Source organism: Siniperca chuatsi, linkage group LG16 (genome assembly GCF_020085105.1).
Source record: "Siniperca chuatsi isolate FFG_IHB_CAS linkage group LG16, ASM2008510v1, whole genome shotgun sequence".
NCBI classification, from domain to species: Eukaryota; Metazoa; Chordata; class Actinopteri; order Centrarchiformes; family Sinipercidae; genus Siniperca; species Siniperca chuatsi.
In genome coordinates, this window is record NC_058057.1 from 14,880,903 (window position 1) to 14,901,673 (window position 20,771).

The following is a 20,771-nucleotide window of genomic DNA, read 5'->3' on the forward strand; positions in this document are numbered from 1 at the left end:
GCTTCATCCGTTAACCATAAAGCAGCACAAACCAACCAGTTTACTTAACATGAGTATGCTGTTCGGAGGTCAATGAGGTTACTTTACATGATTTTTGGGTTATTAAAACTTCAAAGTTTTCAAACAGCTGCCTCTCGCTGCCATTTGGAGATGCAAATGTGTAAAGTCGCCTGCAGCTTTAAGATTTCTGGACGACTTCCAAGTCACGTCATGCTAGCTGATCTAATGCAATCTTTTGAGCAGTGAAACTTTCTGCCTAGATTTGAGACACTGCACTGTGGTTTGAGCCAAGAAACTGGGCTTATGTGAAACAGTTTATCTCTACAGGACGGGTGTTACAGACATCAGTGGCGAGCCACTGGATAACAGTGGAAGCTGTACGGTTCTGGGTAGCTGCCTCTAAAAAGAATGTCATGCAGCTGGAATAACAGACAGGTCCTGTTCTCATGCAGGGCTTCTGTTCTGGTGGGACGGATCATCCATGTCAATAAAAGCCAGGACTGATGTTTTCGTGACCTCAAGGGCACCAGGTACATACAACAGGAAATGTATGGGGCACTGTGAATGGTGACATGGAAGATTTAACGTGAGATATTTTGTGAATCTTTGGTTGTTCTTGAATCATTGGGAATTTTGTCTGTTCCTTTAGTCTTCAATGATCAAAATCTCTCTTCCAAGTTAAGAAGAGCGAGGTTACTGTGTCTCTTAGGTGTCTACTGTAATGTAATATAAAAAGAAAGTGTTTTTAACATAAGGCAGCCTGCTACACAAGCTAAAGCCAAAGAACTTTATGAAATAGAGATTGAGGTTTTCCTAACCTCCCTGTTTCTGTCTGCAACCAATTTAAGATGCATGTGTAAGGTATGAGGACATTGTCACCACCAGTGGATGTTTTGGATGAGGGATCTCTAGAAAATGGGCTTTAACTATCGTGGATTCTACTCTGGATAAAATACTGATCACCAACACTCAGGCTTTATAGAATACTTGTTCCATTTGACACTCAGCAATACTAGGACCATGCACATTTACAGCAGGAGCAATCAAGTTTTAGTGACATAATACATGACAACCTCTTCATTCCAGCACTAAGTTGAGGATTTGCATTGTCACATTTGAAAGTAAGAAGTAGCTAAGCTACTAAACATACTCTACTACAACTAATCAAACAGAAACTGAAGCCCCAAACCTTGTGAACCTTTTTCTCTCTTTACTGAACTCTTCTGTTAATTATTAAGCATGTAAGGGCATATAAATCGCAACTTTACCCTTTTCTTTCTGGTTTTCAACAGGCAATAATATATGTTTTCTGTTGTTTTGGTATTGCCTTTTATGATTTTGTGTCGTGTGTTGACGTAGCAAGCAGGCCAGCAACACAGACGAAACAACAACATATAAGGCACAATGTAACAAGGCATAACAAAAAATAAACACTTTGGTGAAGTGTTAATCGTTCTGCTCACAGTGTGAAACATGGGGTCAGTCAAAAGCCCCACACACAGGAACTGATAGAAATAGTGGAGAAGACATGTATCCAGAAAACCCCTTAAGTGAAGCATCTCAGTGTGAAGAGTTTGTGAAAATGAGCAGAAAGTTCTGCTGCATGCTAATGATTAACATATTCTTAGCAGAATCATGACTGACAGCCCATAAATAAAAAAACAGTTTCTGAGACTGCTGCAAAGGAATGTGTGAAAGGGAACGTAATATTATGGCTGGTATCATGTGGTGGAAGGCAGGAGGGCTACACCGTACACATGTTTCATTCAGGGTGGGGCTATATCCATAAATTCCACCCATGCAGCCCTTCCCTTGTAGGAGACCCTAACGATCACAAATGAAATGCCAGGATTAGAAAGGGTCCTTCTGGTCTCTACCCACCCTCTGGAAAGCTTGTAATTACCCCCTGGAATAGAAAGGTCCATCCCAGAAGGGCCCCGCGACTTTCTGCACCCACTAATCTCTAGAACGCAGTCAAGCAATTGCAAACATGAAAAGGAAGTCCAAGTAAGGATACAACACTTTCCAGTTTAGGCGGTGGGATAAAAGGAGCAGTGTTTGTGAAAGAAAACAGCAAAAGTGTTTTTAAGAGAAGATAGATGTGGGAAAACTCTAGCTTGTGGTAGGGAGATAACAACATTAACCTAATGGTAGGGATGGGCCTGTTATATGTCATGGCTGGAGTACCCACATGATTATGATGTATTCTCTCACATAATCAGAAAGAGTGTGCCTCTATTTCCTGTTGTCCTATAAAAGCTCTAACATGATGAAGCATATGAGTTTTTCCAAAACATTTTCAGTAGCTTCCCTTCATATTTCAGTGAATATTGTTGAATATCTGTTTATAAACAGATATTATTATATATAAGTCTGATTATTGAGAGTAAAAGTTCAGTCTTGTCCTTAACAAAGAAATCTTAAGTCAAGGTCCACCAACTAGCTTTTTCCCGAGCATTCAACCCATCTTACTTTCTTCCTCAGTGGATGGAAACAGGACTGGAAAAAGCTAGTAAGTCGACCTTGAGTTAAGATTTTTTTTTGTCAAAGTCTGATTGTCTTTGGACAATCAAACTTTTGAGAACATTGTTTTTCAGTAGTTTCTTTGCTCAGTTATCTAATAAAGACAAGGCTATTTTTCAACTGCTGATCCCCCCTCAAACAGCCACTAATCTCACATTTAGAGTAGATATGTACTAAAATAAATCATTATTTAATCATTTAGAACATGTGTAATTGACATGCAAAAAAATTACGCATTTTAGTAAACCACACAAGTATGGTACTTTCTAAACTGTAAATTGCTATCTACTTCTTTGTCCCTCAAATTTTAAATTGACTTCTTTATTCACAGGAAAATTTAGGGCTACAAAGATAAAAGATCTTCTCGGAGGAAGTGGAAGGCAGTGCTGCAAAAATATTATGAAGTGAATGGCTGCAGCTGCAGTGAACGTGCTTGTAACGGATTGTCAGAATTTGTGGGTTAAAAGGCTGTGGCTTAACTTGTTGATCCTTCCAGATGTAGGCCAAGCTCACTGCACAGAGAAATCAGTGGTTAATGTTTCAAGCAGAGAGATAAGAAAGCAGAGGGGGCATAATGCAGACAGTAGAGGTAGCATATAAACAAACAAATCAAATAGAGTAACGTTAATCCAACATAATCCAATCAGTATCCAGTCTGCTCTGAGGGTGAAGACAGCTTCAAAGTATTGTGCAGCTATTAGCTAATGTCACACATGGATGCTCTGATAATCAGTTCACCGGACTAAATCCATGAGAAAAGGTCTGAGGTCTTGGCCTCATCTTTGACCGCCAACACTGATGTGAGACTGGCTTATGGCCAGCCGGACGCATGACTGACACAGAGGCAAAGTCTACGGTGAAACCAAGCCGGCATACAGTATGCAGCCATCTTGCATGGCTGGATGGCTGAGTTACAAGCTGCTTATCTCAGAGTGTGTCATAATTTCAGTGGGGAAAAACAACCTGAGATGAGACAAGCCAAAACTAAATATTAAAGCTATGAAAATCTGCTGGGAACCCTAAACCAAGAGCTGGGCAGTGCAATGAAGAATGAAACCAAAACACAAGCAGCAGAAAACGGATGTTTAGGGACGTTAACAAGGACACCTGCTGTTTAACAGGATCGACCTGACAGCCTCTGCCCTGTGGCCTCTCGGCTATCAACTGCTGGGACACAAACAACACTGTGTTCAGGGTAGCACTACACTATAACGTGGAAACATTGGGACTGTTTGTTGAGTAATTATTTTGTTATAATCTACTAATATCATTGTAATTTTCCTAAAAACAGACAACCCCCAAATTACACTTTATTTGAAGAGTTAGAGCAATGAAAGATGAACCAGTTGTTCTAACGGATCACCTCAAAATCATAACACTGGTAAATGTATAACAAGTTACATAACTGTGAGAGATGAAAGAAATATGGACGCGGACAATGGTCGCCACTAGAAGCTGTAATACAATCACTCCTGAGGAACATTTAGCTGTTGACGCAGCTGGTTTCGTCTGACTGCATGGCTGTTTTGACGGCTTTTCTACAGTAATGTTATCGCACAGTTATGTTATACTGTGGGAACCTGTTCATCATAGCAGAAAACCCTGCCCAAGGAAACCAGAACGCCTTCTGTTCCTGGAGGCAAGAAGCTGACTACTGTGGCTATCTTTCAAATAAACAGAAAACGTTTCCTACCTGTCGATACACTGTACCAGGAAAGAAGGAAGATAGCAGTTTCAGTCTACAGCCAGGCTGCGATTCATTACTTTGGGCTTTCATGAATGTTATTTGTAAGAAGTCACAATGTGCTTCACAACAAAAACGACAAAGAAACAAAATGTGCTGTTTTAAACAATCCCAAATTCTACAAATTCAATAAGAATGTGCATGACTGACATTACCGGCTCCAGAGACGCCAACACAGTTAACGGGAAATTACATTACCGTGGTAAAAATACCATTGACATTTCAGCTTAGGAGGTATAGAAACAACAGAAAGAGAAACTGACAAACCAAAGCCTGCATTTATTTCCATATATTATGCAGAGGATTATCTTGAATCAAGGAAGTCCACTTTGCAAAGCAAGTTAACTCCATCCATGATTAGGTCCAATGAATTAAACTTTTGCCAACTCTTAATCCTCACCTCAGTGCTGTACTTTTTCAATTCATGAATGAAAGAAAGATAGGAGATATAGCCTAAACATTATTTTCTGTCTTTGCTTTTTTAGTTTGACAACTTGTCAGAACTTGAGCATGCTTTCTGGAGGGCGCGGCAGCATTTTAAGAGCAGGATAAAGCATGCCGTGCTCTGGCACAGTCTGCTGCTGAATCTGATATCCGTCGGCTGTTTCAAGGCCTGTTACGCATGCTTTGGTTTGTGTCTGAGAAAGAAACATGTTGGCATCTGACCTATTCCAATCGAAGAAATTAATCAAACAGGATGTACGGCACATTCTGCAAATCCTCATGTAATTCTGGTCCATTGAGTATTTTTAAAGCATTAATATGTATCCTTAAGGCTTGAAATTAGAAAACTGTGATTTGGTTGTAGCTGAGTTTTGTTTGGCATTGACATCAAAACAAGCTTTATATTTTGTTACTGTTAAAGCTGTGCCCTCAGAATTTCCCGGATACTGCCACAGTTTTCCATCTTTTGAGATTAATCCTCTTTGTAAACGTGCCCTGATAAGATATGACATATAGGAAATGTGCTGAACTTTAGTATTTAACGGTTGAAATGTTGTTATACGGGCTAAGTAAGGAAGCTGTATTGGTGAACGTGATGAGGTTCGCTTTGATATGTTGAACACGCGTCAGCTTTCAGTGATTGAGCTGTTATTACCACAACTACAAGTAGTAGCCTGAATTGATGACTGCACAAAAGCTGCTGTCAGACAAAATGCTGGCACCCAACCAGTTGGAATCTCTCCTGCAAGAATATCAAATAAAAAAAGTAAGGTAGAGGCCTTGCAGACCCACCAAAACTGCAAACTCATACAAAATTCTCATTTCCATCATCTCTGCTTTGGGAATTAACATTAATAATGTGACCTAGACAAAGGGGGTAGAGGCGAGCAAGGATTGAAACATGAATCCCACTTGGCCCATAAAACCCCCTTCCACCTCCCAAACCAACATCCTGGTTATGGGACTCCCCCACACACGTACACACACACACACACACACACACACACACACAGACACATACATAGGACAGGACCCACATGCTGCCTTTGTTTGAACAGCAGCATGGCTACACTCTCCACATCTTGCGGCTGAGGCACACAAGTGATTAATTTTGATGCTCATTGTCATAATAATGTGAGGTTTGCCTCAATTCTCTCAGTCTGGCAAGAGAACAGTCACTTTCGAACTTTGTTAACCACAACTGAATGCCACTCTTGAGCAGGAAAAGCAAAGCAAGGCTATTAATTAAAAACTACACAGGCTGAAAAAAATTAAGTGATTAAAAGACTTCAGTCAGAAACAAAACCAAGCAAGTATAAATACAGCCTCTGTCATGTGACATATTGTAAAAGCCTGAGACAATTATGTCACTCCAAAATGACATGCACTCAACCAGGAAAGACTATTTCCCAAAACTGAAATGTTTATTCGAGTGTATAGTGCATTTTTAACTGTGTTGAGCTGGGAGCAATTAGAGGACTTAATCTTTTTAGCTTTGTTTGGGTAAAAATTCTTTAGTTTACAGCTCAGTGTGTGCAAAAACACTGACTGCTCTGTCCTTACTTATTCTGCAATGTGGTCTTATATATTTCCTAAGGAAAACCATTTTTCATAGAATAGATTTACTGTTGCACTGTCTACAGGATAAAACTGGTAATATAAAGAATAGAATAATAAAGAAAGCTCTGGTCATTTCCTGCTTATATCACAGCTAAAAAACACACCTGGATGTGTGGATAAGACTGATTTCTGAAGACTAATGGTAAACATACAAAATTCATAATATATAAGTTACCACAACCTCCCATTTAAAGGTAATATTACTCTACTATCGGTTAGAAATATCATAATATGCTTTAAAATTGTCTTGTTGACCAATTTGTAAGACTATTTTACACATTATAGCTCTGATTATAAAGTCATTACCTCTTTAAACTGTCTCAAAAAAGAAACACTCGGCAGGCATCAGAAGTAGCACAGCTTGTACTGTGCTCTCGAGGGTACAACTGCAACAAGTTCAGATTGGCCCAAAATATAATTTTATAGGTCACCCAGTTCTAGCTTTAGAACCATAAGACTGCAGATCGAGGCTTGTTTCTCTGGAGGGAGCTCTTTGGAGATGAGTCTGTGCTGCGACACCAGTGACTAGGCAGGACTTCGCTCAATACAACTAACAAATCCACTGGTTTCAGTGGATGGAGGCTTATGTGCCAACTTTTGCAAGATGTTAAGCTTTATACTAAACTCTAACAGTGACATTAGGCTCTTCAGATTTTATAATCTTATTAATTAGAATGTAAAATGACAGCAAATAAAAGGTGACAGTTCGTAATATCTGCAGTGATTGTGAATGGTTTTCCCACCAGTTCACATCATCTAGTAGCTGCGATGCATTTTTTTTTGCTAACAAAAAGTGGGGAAAGAGTGGATGACTTGCCATGAAGGATCTATTACTCACCAAAAGGTCTGAAAGCTGTCAACCTAAAGCCCATTCATTAAAAATCTGCCACCACTGAGTGGTTGAGCTGGAAACAGGGTGCACTACCCTTTCACCTCTGAACAATCAGGAAGGTCAAGAGTCAGCAATGTGACAAGCAATGTGCAGCCATTCAGTGGGTATCTAAACTCATCTGCCATCGTAAATGTTTAGGATATATTTTTGTGGTTTTACTGAAAACAGGGAGGTTTTAAATTAAAAAAAAAACAATATTTTCTGTTCGCTTCAAAAGTGTAATCAAATGGCAGACTGTAAAGGGTGTACTCAAAGTCAAGCTCTTAGCACCAAGTTATTTTAAATCAACAAGGCTATAAGCAGAGGTTATGCAATATACTATCTGTCCAAAATGATGCCATTCTTTTCAAGATGCAAAGTTAATACAGAAAAATTGTCACATCAAGAACTATGACTGAGGGTTTCGCTCAGAAAAACTGAGGTGGTGAGCCACGTATCTCGTCTCGTGATCAAATTAGTTTGTAGGTGACTGCCACAATAGCTTCACTAAATATGATGGCTTTTCTTTTGAGAAATAGCAACACTGTTCTTTCTCCCTAAATTAAAATGTTTAATTTCACAAAAAGAGTAATTTTTTATAACGTTAGAGGAGGTGGTCCTTGTTTCAGGCAAGGTGGCACTGCAGGAAATCCCTGACTCTTTTCAGGGGGTTTTCTCTCCAGTAAATGATGTTTAGCAGGTCTCCATCAAGCTCAAGGTTAGATGACCCTTTGGTTTATGATACTCAACTTTTTACAAAGGAAAATTGTAACGAGCTGAGAGGTTTTCCAGCTCTGCCACAAAGCAACAATCCTCAAAATGTGAGGTTGGATCTTGGGTGTGGCCAACAATGGCTGTCTAAGCCCAGCTGTCCCAACAGGGAGGACAAGTGCAAAGCCGGACCAGACTGGGGGCAGGGTGTGGCATGGCAGGGGTGCCATGGTGACAGAGCAGGCCTCGACACAGAAGGGATGCTAAATGAAGCCATTGTCTGGCCCAAGTGAAGCACACCGCACAAAGAATGGCACATTCAAACAGTCATACAGGCCTATTGTCATGGCGGGCCAGCAGAGTGCTGCAGGTCCATAGTTTATCCCACAGGATCCACTACACATCATAAAGAGAGAGCCTGATCTGAGAGCATGAAGCTCTGACACCAGCAGGACCAGCAGAAAACGATACTGACCTGGAAGAACCTTTCCCCCAAACAATTCAGAGACTTTTTAGGTCACTTCATCGATGTAAACATCACTGGACTCTTTTGAAAATGGTTGCTCTAGCTCTGATACATTTGCTGCTGAAACTGACGCGATCGAGGCCGTCGCACTCTGATATGGGTCTAAAGCAAAGAACAAAAACATATAAGAATCTTTGAGACTGATCACTTTCCTCTTGAACTTCATTACTGCGTATCGAGTAGAAACAATTAGTCCATGCACAGAAAAATAATCAGCAACTACTTTGAGTCATATTTCAAGCAACAATGAGAAACTCTTTGGTTTCAACTTCTCAAGTGTATAGATTCAGAAACTGTCAGGGGAGTTTTAACTGTTTTCTGACATTCGGTAATCCAAACGATTAATCGAGAGAATAATCAGCAGATTAATCGAAATTTAAAATAATTGTTAGATGGAGCCCTAATGTGGAGTAGGAGTGGTGATAAAATCCTCTGTTGCGGTATATTTAAATTTTATTGCAATATATATGTTGAGATATCTACTATAGATATATAGTAAGAAGATCTATTGATAAAGATGTGACACATGCAGCATGAGTCAATATTTAAACCGAGTCAAGTGACTATGCTATGTATACTAACTGGATTTGCTACCTTCTCATACTAAAACCATTCTTTTACTGACAGTGCCAAACCATACATGCATATTTCAGTAAATATAACTAAAGTAATTATAGCCATTAACACATATCTAACGCATGTGCAATAGTTTGCGGTTAACACCTGACTCCGTACATTAATGCCACCACAACATCCAGAAACCATGCTGACATATGGTGGTCTTAGGGGCTCAGCTGTGTTACAGCCACTCCTAAATGACATCCACCATTGAAAAAATAATTAGCTTATACCTCCCCCCTGCCAACCAGGGGGGAGGTATATATTGCCAGTCCTGTGAAACGTAAGACTCTGTTCATTAACCCAGTTCCCCCAGAGAGCTTCAGAAGCATTTGTGTGTGCTGACGGACAGAAGAGCACCAGGTTCAATACACTGCCACTGTTTATGGACTAGCAACTTTGATGTGATTGCTTTACTCTGTGGAGCATGAAGTGAACAGACGCCATTGCCAATTTTCATCTGTTCATAGGGATGACTATTCTATCACCTCACCTAACAGATAAGCCACAGTTAAGTCTGATTTCATTCACTTTTTTAAGCAACATTAAGGCTCAGCCTGCTGTCAGAGTTTAGAAGGGTCACCACTGAAAGCAGCTTATATACCAGGGTGGGAAATTAACTTTTTAAAATGTGAACATCTACCAGCTACTGACTTCAAATTCACCAGCCACTCAATAGTAAATCATTATTTTGTGTCTGAAATCTACCAGCCAAATGTTGGTCAAATATGAAAGTGGCTGGTGTTAATTTCCCATGTGTGCTCCGGTTCTCCACCAGTGCCAACTGACACTGAGTCACAATGCTGCAGTCAGTTTCACCGAGGACAGTTTTTGTCAAATTCTGTTTCCGACAGCAGGACAGAGAGTGTTCGTGTCTGTGACAACAGGAGGATGATGAGAAACATCAACAAACGACCAGTGCCAACAAAACAAGACCGTAGTTGCTGTAGCTGAGGGCTGTGTTTGTTTAGAGGAAGCATTGCCATAAATGTGACTGGCATAGCTGCTAACAGCAACTAATACGCTGAACTAACACAGAGCAAATGCGATGTGTATTGTGTTTGCTGATCTGTCAGGCAAGAAGACATAATAAGGACTAAGACTCAGATAAACACACTCATTACCTAAGGTGGGCTGGTGTGAAGGTTCACCATTAAAAACCTAATGCAAAATAAATAATTAATGTAAGTGTAAAGCCCCTTGAGGCAAATTTGTGATATTGGGCTACATAAAATAAATTGATTTTAATACTGGTACATGCATGCACATGGGACAGCCTGTCTAAACAGGAAAACACAGTTACATGATGAACGGCATCAAATGGGGTTATGGTTTAATTGGACTATACAGGCCACCAAGTGCAAATCTGACAATATTCATGCCAAGCTGATATATCTGTGATAAGTCAATATCAGCCAATAATATCGGCCTACGGGTATTTATCGGTCAGGCTCTAATAGAAAGGCTTAAAGCACAAACCACTTGGGAAATCATGAGGTTACAACAAAGATTAATCATCTGCAATGTGCACCAATTCAGAAAAACAAGACACGTAATTCAAATGCCAGGGACTGTCAACACTGATCTGTAACCAGCCAACTCCCTGTCTGAGCACTACCACTGTGAGCAAAATAACAGGAATTGTACATCATGTAAGGTTTCTCCCATGTTTACAGTGAAAACATGTCTGCAGATCACACCACAGCAGTAAGCCCTCTCACAAGGCAGTGGCCCATTACAAGCACGTACAGGCCCCTCAATGATTTAGGGCATTTTAATTCTCGGGAATGCAAGCCTTTTCTGATAAGCGCCTAACTGGGTAAAAGCCTACCACTAGGATGATTATGCTGTGATAATCTCTGAGTTGTGCTCTCTGACTAACCTGTAACTTCATGGCTTTCACAAGTGAGTCATGTCCATTCCCAGCAAAGCGACACAAGTGAATATTAACCCAGAACAGGACGAAGTATCATATGTCTGAAAGCTCCGGAGGCCAGTTCTGTTATCAAGGATAATGTGGAAGTTAGGGCCCTTTATGAGGGCCAAGCTACTGTATGTGACCTAAATTAATCAATTAAAGATGAGAATGTTATAGTACTGGGGCATGTGAAGAGATGATCAACCCTGGGTAGCAATATAAAACACAATTAAAACATTTTGATTTAGGTTAAGTGCAAATTTGTTGTTATCTTAGCATATTTTCCAAAATTGTATCCTCACAAAAATATGTAAAGGCAAGTTAAAAGTGAAAGGTTATCAATTATTATATTTGTGGACCTGTGTGCCTACTGTACAGATTACAGCCTCACTGATAAATTGGCCGGGCAGATATACTGGACAATATTAGCTTATTGCAGCTATATCTATATCTGCATATATTTTGCAGATAAGTAACAAGAAATTGTTTAACAGAAATGCCAAAGATACATTACAAGTAATGTCTCCATTACATAGTTTTTTTTTTACCTGTAAAATGTTGCACATCTTGGTCACAGTTATGTAATAACCAAATTATAAATGTAATAAAATATGTTTTTGTTATGTCTTTATGTAAATAAAAAATAATAATATCAACCAATATATCATTATTGGATTTTTTAAACTCTCAAATATCGACATTGGTATGGACCTCAAAAATCCAGGATCGGTCAGGCTATAGCCTACTACAGATACTGGGTCAAACAATTAATTATTACCCAAAGTTATCATTCAGACTCTTTTTAGCTTTATTATTTGCCTACCATCCCAACATTAAGCCCATATCCATTCATATACATTAACGACACTGAGCTGTCCACCTTTGTGTAATACCTCAGAGTAAAGAACCCCAAAAATATACACAAAATAGTCATGACTCTCACATCCAGGCTAGTGAATGTAATGACTTTTCAACGTGTCCTCACTGTGCTGGGAGACCCCGAGGACCCTCTCAGGGACCCTGAGGGTCCCCGGACCTCGTTGGCCTCTTTAGGGTTTTAGCTGGAGTGGAAGCCGTTGGAAGTGCGGTTCGCTGCGTGGACAGGTCAGCTTCCCCCACAGACAAAACAAAAACATAAGAGGCAAAAGAGATGCAAATGTCACCCGACTCCTGTCTGTTGACTCCAGTCTAAACCGGGTTTAGGTCACTGAAGCTGAAGCTCTATGAGGAAGCTCGGGAAATTCAACAAGAGACGCACAACAGCTTCCGTAACTCGCCACAGCTAACGTTAATGATGGCTGTTGTATTGACTGGCCGCACCGGTACGGAGGTCACCACCAACAACGCACTCAAACGGCCCAGTGTGGATATTCACGCGGACATTGTTTCGGCCGTTATGGTGAGAGTTTTGTTCTTACCTCGCCACGTTGAACATTTCTCTTGTCAGCTGTGTCCACAAGTTCATCAGGTAAGCAGAAAAGTGAAGCAACAGAAAATACACACAGTCCAGACGGCACGGAGATGATTCAACAGACTGGTTGGTCCGGGCTGCTCGTGATGTCATCGGTTTACTCGGGCAGTTAATGCGCATGCGCCCTCCTTTGTTGGTCCAGTGCTTCATAGATGTTGTAGTATAGTTGTAATCAATACTCTTCGCAGAAACCCTAGAAATACCAGTGTTATATTTAAAGTGTGTGTGACCAAAGCCGACTCGACATGCTTTCCAGCTGTAAATCTTTGAGTGAGCTGGTTTATCTTTGTCTGTTTCTTTAATTGTAGTATTCCTAAAATGCTTTGTTGTTCTAATCACCTGAAGTGGAGACTTTATATTAAAGGCCTGTACATATACAGCTGCTGCTTTAGAGTCCACATTAGATTAATTGATTAGTCCATCGACATAAAATTTAAGGGCAATTAAATGTGCTTGTTCCAGCCTCTAAAATGTAGATTTTCTGCTTTTATTTATTATATAATAGTAAACTAAATATGTTTGGCTTTAGAACTGTGGGTCGGTCAAAACAGGCAGTTTGAATATAGCAACTTGGCTTTTGGAAATTATGATGATATTCTGAAATTTAATTGACCAAACAATCAATCAATTTAATCAAGAAAATAACCAACGGATGAATCAATAATGAACATTAGTTAGTTGCAGCCCTAGTCCACACTCATAGCTGACCTGATGGTCTGTGTCACAGCCTTACTACTGCTAAACCACCGGCCCTGAAAAGATATTATGGAAGCTAAGTTTTGCTAGGCCAATTTAATCGGGGATACCCAGAAGCATTTTATTGCCAAGATTGTCTTTTTTCCATTACAAATTTACGGGGCAGGTATTATTCTTGTCCTGAGCTATTGGTCCACAATTGCAGCTGTGGCTGTAACCAAACAGGTATAGAATATCTCCATCTAGTGACTAAACAGGTATAAACATTCAGGTCATGAGAATGTGCACCATGGCATGACTAACAGGTTTATATTTACCACAGAGCCTAGTTTTCTGTAAAACTCAAAGACTGTACAAAAACACTGGGAATAGCTAAAATATACTGACTGTTGCTTTTAAACTACAAACCATAACACTTATTTCAAATATAATTTTCAATATCAGTGAAATGTACATGCTGTTGGTTCTGTATATATTCTGCAAAACATACATGGTGTTTATTGTTGTACAGGTATTTCTCAAAATCATGTCTACGACTGGATTCTGAACTTCAAGATTTTGAAGGACTAATCAAACAACAAGTTCTACAAATAAACAGATAAATAAACAGATGCACAGCTTCATATGCCACAGGAACTTTATTTAGAACGTAACCAGGATTTTTATTCTGAACATTTACTAAATAGACAAACATTCGTTTTTGGAATACCATTCAAGAAAAAAATTAATCTCCATTTTCACTAGTGCTTTTAGGTCCCTTAACGCCCCTCTCCCTCGTCAACTCCAACTTCCTCATGCTGCCGTATCCTCTCTGCTCCTTACTGACACAGGAACTTTAGTACAAACTGACATTTCAAGGATTTTATTCTGAACGTAGCCAAAATGGTATTTCATAACACAAACACTGGAATGTATTTAAAACCACAACCAAATGATGTCCTGTTTAACTAGTGCCTTTATTCATTTTTTAATACTCCTCACCCTCTTCCTCTCCCTCTCCCTCAACAGAGTCAACTCCAACTTCCTCATAATCCTTCTCCAGAGCGGCCATGTCCTCTCTGGCCTCAGAAAACTCTCCCTCCTCCATGCCCTCACCTACATACCAGTGAACAAAGGCACGCTTGGCGTACATCAGATCAAACTTGTGGTCAAGCCGAGCCCAGGCCTCTGCAATAGCAGTGGTGTTGCTCAGCATGCACACAGCCCTCTGGACCTTGGCCAGGTCGCCACCAGGAACCACAGTGGGCGGCTGGTAGTTGATGCCAACCTTGAAACCAGTGGGGCACCAGTCCACAAACTGAATGGTGCGCTTGGTCTTAATGGTTGCAATGGCAGAATTGACATCTTTGGGCACCACATCACCACGGTACAAAAGGCAGCAAGCCATGTATTTGCCGTGACGAGGGTCACATTTTACCATCTGATTGGATGGCTCAAAGCAGGCGTTGGTAATTTCTGCCACTGTTAATTGCTCATGGTAAGCCTTCTCAGCGGAGATGACAGGGGCATAGGTGGCCAGAGGGAAGTGGATGCGGGGATAAGGCACCAAGTTGGTCTGGAACTCTGTAAGATCAACGTTAAGGGCACCGTCAAAACGAAGGGAGGCAGTGATGGAGGACACAATCTGACTCATCAGTCTGTTCAGGTTGGTGTAGGTAGGACGCTCAATATCCAGGTTCCTGCGACAGATATCGTAGATGGCTTCGTTATCCACCATGAAGGCACAGTCAGAATGCTCTAGGGTGGTGTGGGTGGTCAGGATGGAGTTGTACGGCTCCACCACAGCGGTGGACACCTGGGGAGCTGGGTAGATGGAGAACTCCAGCTTGGACTTCTTTCCGTAGTCTACAGACAGCCGCTCTAACAGCAAGGAGGTAAAACCAGAGCCGGTACCACCTCCGAAGCTGTGGAAAACCAGGAAGCCCTGAAGACCAGTGCACTGGTCAGCCTGCGGACAGACAGACATTTACCAAATATAAGACATGAGATAATAGTTTGGATGATTGAAACCCATGAGAATTATGGCAGGGACCAATTGATTTACTAATAATTCGAACATAGCAATAGTAAAATACTTAATAGTTCTAACCATCAAAAACAAACAAAAAACACTGCACACTGACCTGACACTGTAAAATCAACAGAAGATAAAGTCAAATCCGCAGTCAAACCTAAATTTGACATTAAGCTTAAAACTATGACTATGATGACTTATGGGGTCATCATGAAAATACAGGGTCATCATTTCTTTAAATAGAAGTTTAATAGGTCTTGTCCCCTGCGTTGGCCCTAAACACGGCCACTTACTCGTGGTGCTCATAGCATTTGAAAAATATATTTAAAAAGTAAAATTGCAATTTCGAAGTCTGTTGACTTGTTATGTGATAAGAGTAACTGGGAAACTGTTTCTGGAAAGATGTTGCTGCTGAATTTGATCAAATGTGATTTTCATTTTTACATTCACCTCCACTGTACTGGACTGGAGACAGAAATCTCAGAGACAGATATCTCAAATCCTGGAAATTTAAAGCAAAACTATCTGCATGACTAGAACATCACTTAAAATGGGCAGCGGTATTAGTTGTCATGGATAATGATTTGGTGCCCTCTGGTGGTGCAAAGGCAAACTCCATAATTTGAGTTGTGAGTTGACACACAGCATACATGTGCTGTTGAGACATTGTATACATTAATTCTTTATAATTATATTATATAATTATATTTAACCACAGGCTCCCAGTATAAGGAACTCCTCCTGCTCTGAACTGACTCACCAGTTTGCGGATCCTGTCCAGCACCAGGTCAATGATCTCTTTGCCGATGGTGTAGTGTCCACGGGCGTAGTTGTTGGCAGCATCCTCCTTGCCGGTGATCAGCTGCTCAGGGTGGAACAGCTGCCGGTAGGTCCCAGTTCGCACCTCATCTAAAGAGACAGGTTAACACAAAATGACTCAAGGGTTTGACGAACCAAATCAAGCAGCAACTATGATCTATATCTGATAAAGAGTTTACCGATGACAGTGGGCTCCAGGTCTACAAAAACAGCTCTGGGGACATGCTTTCCAGCTCCAGTCTCACTGAAGAAGGTGTTGAAGGAATCATCTCCTCCTCCAATGGTCTTGTCACTGGGCATCTGTCCATCAGGCTGAATCCCGTGTTCCAGGCAGTAAAGCTCCCAGCAGGCATTGCCAATCTGGACACCAGCCTGACCCACGTGCACTGAGATACACTCACGCTGGAGGAAACCAGGCAATTTGTAACATTTAGCTAGTCCATAGTGATCAGATGACTTCATTTACTCATCACAGGCTGAAGACAGCTAAAGAGCTATGGCTAGATTTAATGGCAAGGAAAAACACACAAGTCACCTGATACATGCTGCCTATTAATTTACCCTATATATAAAGCAAGACAGACCTTGCTGGAGACAACATGAAGGACCTCAAACCAGAACCTCAATGGGATAGGTGCATATTGAGGAGAGATTTCATCATATACAGTATTTTAGCCAACAGATTGGCTGGGTAGGTAGGAGTGCTTGTAAAAGTGTCAGATTATATCCAAATCTGTTGAACAAAAATACATTAACTTTAACACTGTTGATCTCAAGTCTTTTAAATTAAAGTTTAAACTGAGTTTTTGGTCAAAATTTACAAATTATCGTTTATGAATTTTACTGTGTATGAACTGGTTTGGTCGTAAAAAATAGTGTAAACAATTGATGTGTTAACTACACGTTAATATGAGTTAGTTAGCAATAGGCTAATTGTTTCTGCACATGGTACACAAACTGTCTACTTAACCTAACCTTATCATTAACTGTTACATTAAGCTTAACGGCTGAGTACAAACCCAAAAATCTGATTTTAAAACGTTTTCCTTTGGGAATGGTTTGAATACTTCATACTATGGTGTTGCCAGATTAGGCGTTTTTCCGCGCAACTGGCCTACTTTTTTATGTAATTGTGCGGGTAAAAACTGTTTTGGGCGGGTTGTGATAATTTGGCCTAACATTAATTTTTATACCACCTGGGCAGTTTTCACTAACGAAAAGTTAGCATATATTACAATAAATCCTTCCCTCCTTTCACAGAAGACCGGATGCCTACCACTAAAAACCGTTGACGGTTGAGAATTCTGGTTCAAGGCCGCCATGTTGTCTAACTAACATTGACGTTACAGCCAGCATCTCGAACAAGCAGGCGAAACTGAATTTATTTATTTTGTGCCTTTTCATTAATCACAAAACATCTATAATCCAATTAAGGTACACTTAATTTAAAAAAAAATTACAATTAAGACATCTCATAAAACATGAAACTTGGTTAACTGTTCACTGCCCTCTTCCACCTTAGGCTTTTTGTTAGGATACCTAGTGTTAACATTAACATCAAAGCTAAAATTCTGACAGTTGAAGTTAACGTTAGCTAACACCAAACACTAATGTGGGCTACGATATGCCACCAATAGCGTTTTCAACACGGTTAAATAAATAAGACAACTCCCATTCGATACTCACCATGTTTCTCGAGGTTTTGAGGATGTGTTATGAAGATATAAGTTAGAAGATATGAGGTTAGTATTCTCTGTCTTCAGGCTAGGCCTTTTATACTTTTCTTTATACTTACGCGGGAAAAGACCTACTGAATCCGATTGGTCGAATGTCACATTAACTTATTTCCTATTGGTTAAACAGTTTCCTTCAAACAGACTTGTTTACTTTTAAAAATGATAAAATCTTCGGAATGATTGGAGACATTTTTAAATAATAAACCTTATTCTTTTTCACTTGCTAGATATGAAATTCATAAATGTACATTTACAAAAACAAAGCCTTTGCTTATTATATTCAAAAAATACACTTCACTTCATAGCTCATTTGAGCTCAAAACTAATTATTTTCCTCTTTGAATTCATATTCCTTGCTCAAATTTCTTAAGTACAGCAGCTCCTCAGTAATGAATTCAGTCCTGAATTCATTCCAGCATGGATGCTCCTGCCTCATGATCATGTTATTACAGAAAAAGACAAGCTTCAAACATTTTGCCTGTGGTTTTTACAAATGTACAAATTTTATCAAATTTAACACTGTAATATTTGCATTATTTTGCTGATACGACAATGACAGACATTCATCATGCCAGAGCTTCTGTTTTATTGTTGACATTTACAGAATTGAATGTGTGAGTACAGCGTTTATACAGAAAGCCCACTTGTCCATACAGCAAACAGACATATAACACGTCCTCACACTATGTACACTAAGCCATGATAAAGCCTGGGCCGCTAGCACACTTTGCATAACACTCAGTCACTCAAGGTTCAGAACAAGTTGATGGACTAAGTGTTCAGTAATGTGACACATAAAACATGGTGTTACTGGAACTGTGTATACCTGAAAGGGGGCAGCTGGGGGAAGAGATCTGGGCAAATTCAGGATTGTCTGAAGCGAATTTAAAGTCTGAATCTCAACATTTACATTTCAGTCACAATAACCGTCTTTTCATCTATCAATAATTAATGCCCACGGCTCATACTGTTTTTTAAATTTTGGACTGTCTCTCTTTTGTTTGGTTCGCTGCTCAAATGAAGGGGATGTTTGTTGAGAGTGAAAACAAAACAGAACGGTGATCACTAGTTTAGTGGTGGAACAGTGTCAGCAGCACCGTGTTGGTCCTGAGATTAAGAGCTTCAAGTGGGGTTTGTCAGTCACAGAAAAATAAGTGCAATGTTAGATGACCAGAGACCTACTTAGCAGCTAGAGGTTATTAAAAAAAAGAGGTTATTAAAATTGAGTGTCAAGTAGGGTAAACAAAGTTCATCCGATGGCCTGGCTGATGATTTCAGTGTTTCTTGAGGTGCAGTGTCTGGATTTAATTAAATATTTTCAAGTTCTACTTTTCATGTAGAGATACTGCTGTCTTCTTGCCATGTTGTCAAGTTTAATCGCAACAGAAGCAAAAATCTTATCTGGGTCAAGAAGTCAGAAAAACTGGATCTCTAAAGTGATGTCCAACTTATTATAAATGCCTGGACTAATTAGAAACATACAGAATGTAGATTCCTTAAACAATGTTAAAGAAAATGGCTAAACTGACCCAATGATTCCCTAAAGAACTGATATCTTTGTATATCTGTGGAGCTGATACTTTCCCGCCTCACCACCTTGGAACTATAAAACAACTTTTTCCAATTTCTAATTCCTGCAATACCTTAGTTATGAGATCTTTTACGTTTGTAACCTTGATGCACACTCAATTTGGCAACCTTTTTTGGTAAAGCACGTCTTGCAACAACTTGTTCATGAAATGCAACTCATGACAAGTTGTGAGCCGTCAATCTATATTAATCTTTGCTTTAATACGTTGGATTTGTTCTGACTGGCTTGTGCAGTTAATACTGAGGATTTACAGCATTTTCTATTTTCCCCTCCTGAATCCATTTTCTGCTCCATGAGAATATCTAGAAGGACTTTTAATCCACTCCTGGGAGCTGTTAATCATTACTGATAGCAGCAAACCAATTGATTATCTCACTCCTCAACAATTCTGCAAGGTCTTAGGGAGTAGTAAAATTTAAAAGTGTTAAAATCTATATTCATCTTTGGTGGTTAGACTACAGCAAAATCAAACACAGAGCACGTTTTCCTGTGTTAGTATTTCTTTGTGCAAGGGGTTCAAATTGGCATTAAAAAAAACATGTAATATGTCTTATAACTAAAATTACATTTCACTAACAATAATCAGCACCCTCTCACCCTTAGAGATAATTTTCCAGTCTCCATATAGTGTCATGTAAACCAGTGCCACCATAGAATTCATTAGGGAGATGGAGGTGGCTGAAGAAGTGTGAACACTGCAAGAAATACTGAGACAAGGGTTAGTGTTTTATTGTTCAAGTTGATGTCTGATACAGAGCGGACACTGAATCGGGGTAAAATCAAGTTGGGACAATGGCAGAGCAACTGGTTGAAAGGTGGGTTCAGGATGGAGTGGTTTAAGAGATTTTCACATTTGGAGTGCTTGTGTTTCATTGCGTGTGTGTCTATGTGTGTGCAGATGTAAATATGTGCGTCACAGTTCGGTGCCCACTGCTTCAGAGAAAAGGATTTTGTGCGAAGCATGAGGCTGGGGGAGGTTATGGCCACGGGGAGAAGACAGAGCACCAGGCTCCTTTGTTCTCTGCTCTTGGTTTTGTCACTAGTCCAGCTGTCAGCCAGAGGTCAGTGTAGTGAGACACTACGCCAGGGAGCGCTGACGAGGCTTGATTCTAGGATAGAGCTGCAAAGAAAACAAACAGGAAGAGGAGAAATGTTTAACATAACTAATTTGACTTGCTAATGTTTGTTATTATGTACTTTGTCACCGACATCATTTATGCAGTTATGTATTATATATTTTTCTTTTCAATGCCTTATCTAAAACCCTTGTACCCCATGACTCAAGCTGGATAATAAACCGGATTCATTGACTTATTGAAATTATCAATCTTTTCCAAACCAAAATGTATTCATATTATTAATTGATAATTTGTCAGAATCCTAACAAATTTCACAGAGAACAATCAATGACATCTAATCCGATATCAGCCCACGGCTAACGTCAATAAGTTGAGTATCTTTAACAGGTC

General features: G+C 39.9%; 3 protein-coding genes across 18 annotated transcripts in view; all 3 read right to left on the bottom strand.

Annotated features, from left to right (window-relative positions):
- The window catches only part of LOC122862869 (disheveled-associated activator of morphogenesis 1-like), a 49,753-nt gene extending 37,208 nt beyond the window's left edge, over positions 1–12,545 (bottom strand). For both annotated transcript variants that reach the window (XM_044168681.1, XM_044168678.1), the window contains exon 1: positions 12,394–12,545. The gene's annotated coding sequence lies outside the window, so the exon portion shown is untranslated. The remainder of the gene's footprint in view (positions 1–12,393) is intronic.
- Positions 12,546–13,761: 1,216 nt separating this feature from the next.
- On the bottom strand, positions 13,762–17,814 carry LOC122862820 (tubulin alpha-1B chain-like). The gene is made up of 4 exons (XM_044168549.1): positions 17,662–17,814; positions 16,155–16,377; positions 15,917–16,065; positions 13,762–15,090 (listed from the first exon to the last, which is right to left on the bottom strand). The coding sequence occupies exons 1-4, from the start codon at positions 17,662–17,664 to the stop codon at positions 14,110–14,112; spliced, it is 1,356 nt and encodes a 451-aa protein (XP_044024484.1). The 5' UTR covers positions 17,665–17,814; the 3' UTR covers positions 13,762–14,109.
- Positions 17,815–18,277: 463 nt separating this feature from the next.
- The window catches only part of ppp1r13bb (protein phosphatase 1, regulatory subunit 13Bb), a 31,254-nt gene continuing 28,760 nt past the window's right edge, over positions 18,278–20,771 (bottom strand). For all 15 annotated transcript variants that reach the window (XM_044168544.1, XM_044168545.1, XM_044168546.1 and 12 more), the window contains one exon: positions 18,278–20,422. In XM_044168544.1, the coding sequence (XP_044024479.1) occupies positions 20,381–20,422 (42 nt within the window). In that variant the 3' untranslated portion in view covers positions 18,278–20,380. The remainder of the gene's footprint in view (positions 20,423–20,771) is intronic.

Bases quoted from the DNA above. Each gene is read 5' to 3' on its own strand.
- LOC122862820 (XM_044168549.1), bottom strand. The intron at 16,066-16,154 runs GTAAACTCTTTA...CTGTCTCTTTAG, and splicing joins CCTGGAGCCCACTGTCATCG to ATGAGGTGCGAACTGGGACC. The intron at 15,091-15,916 runs GTGAGTCAGTTC...GTCTGTCCGCAG, and splicing joins TGGACAGGATCCGCAAACTG to GCTGACCAGTGCACTGGTCT.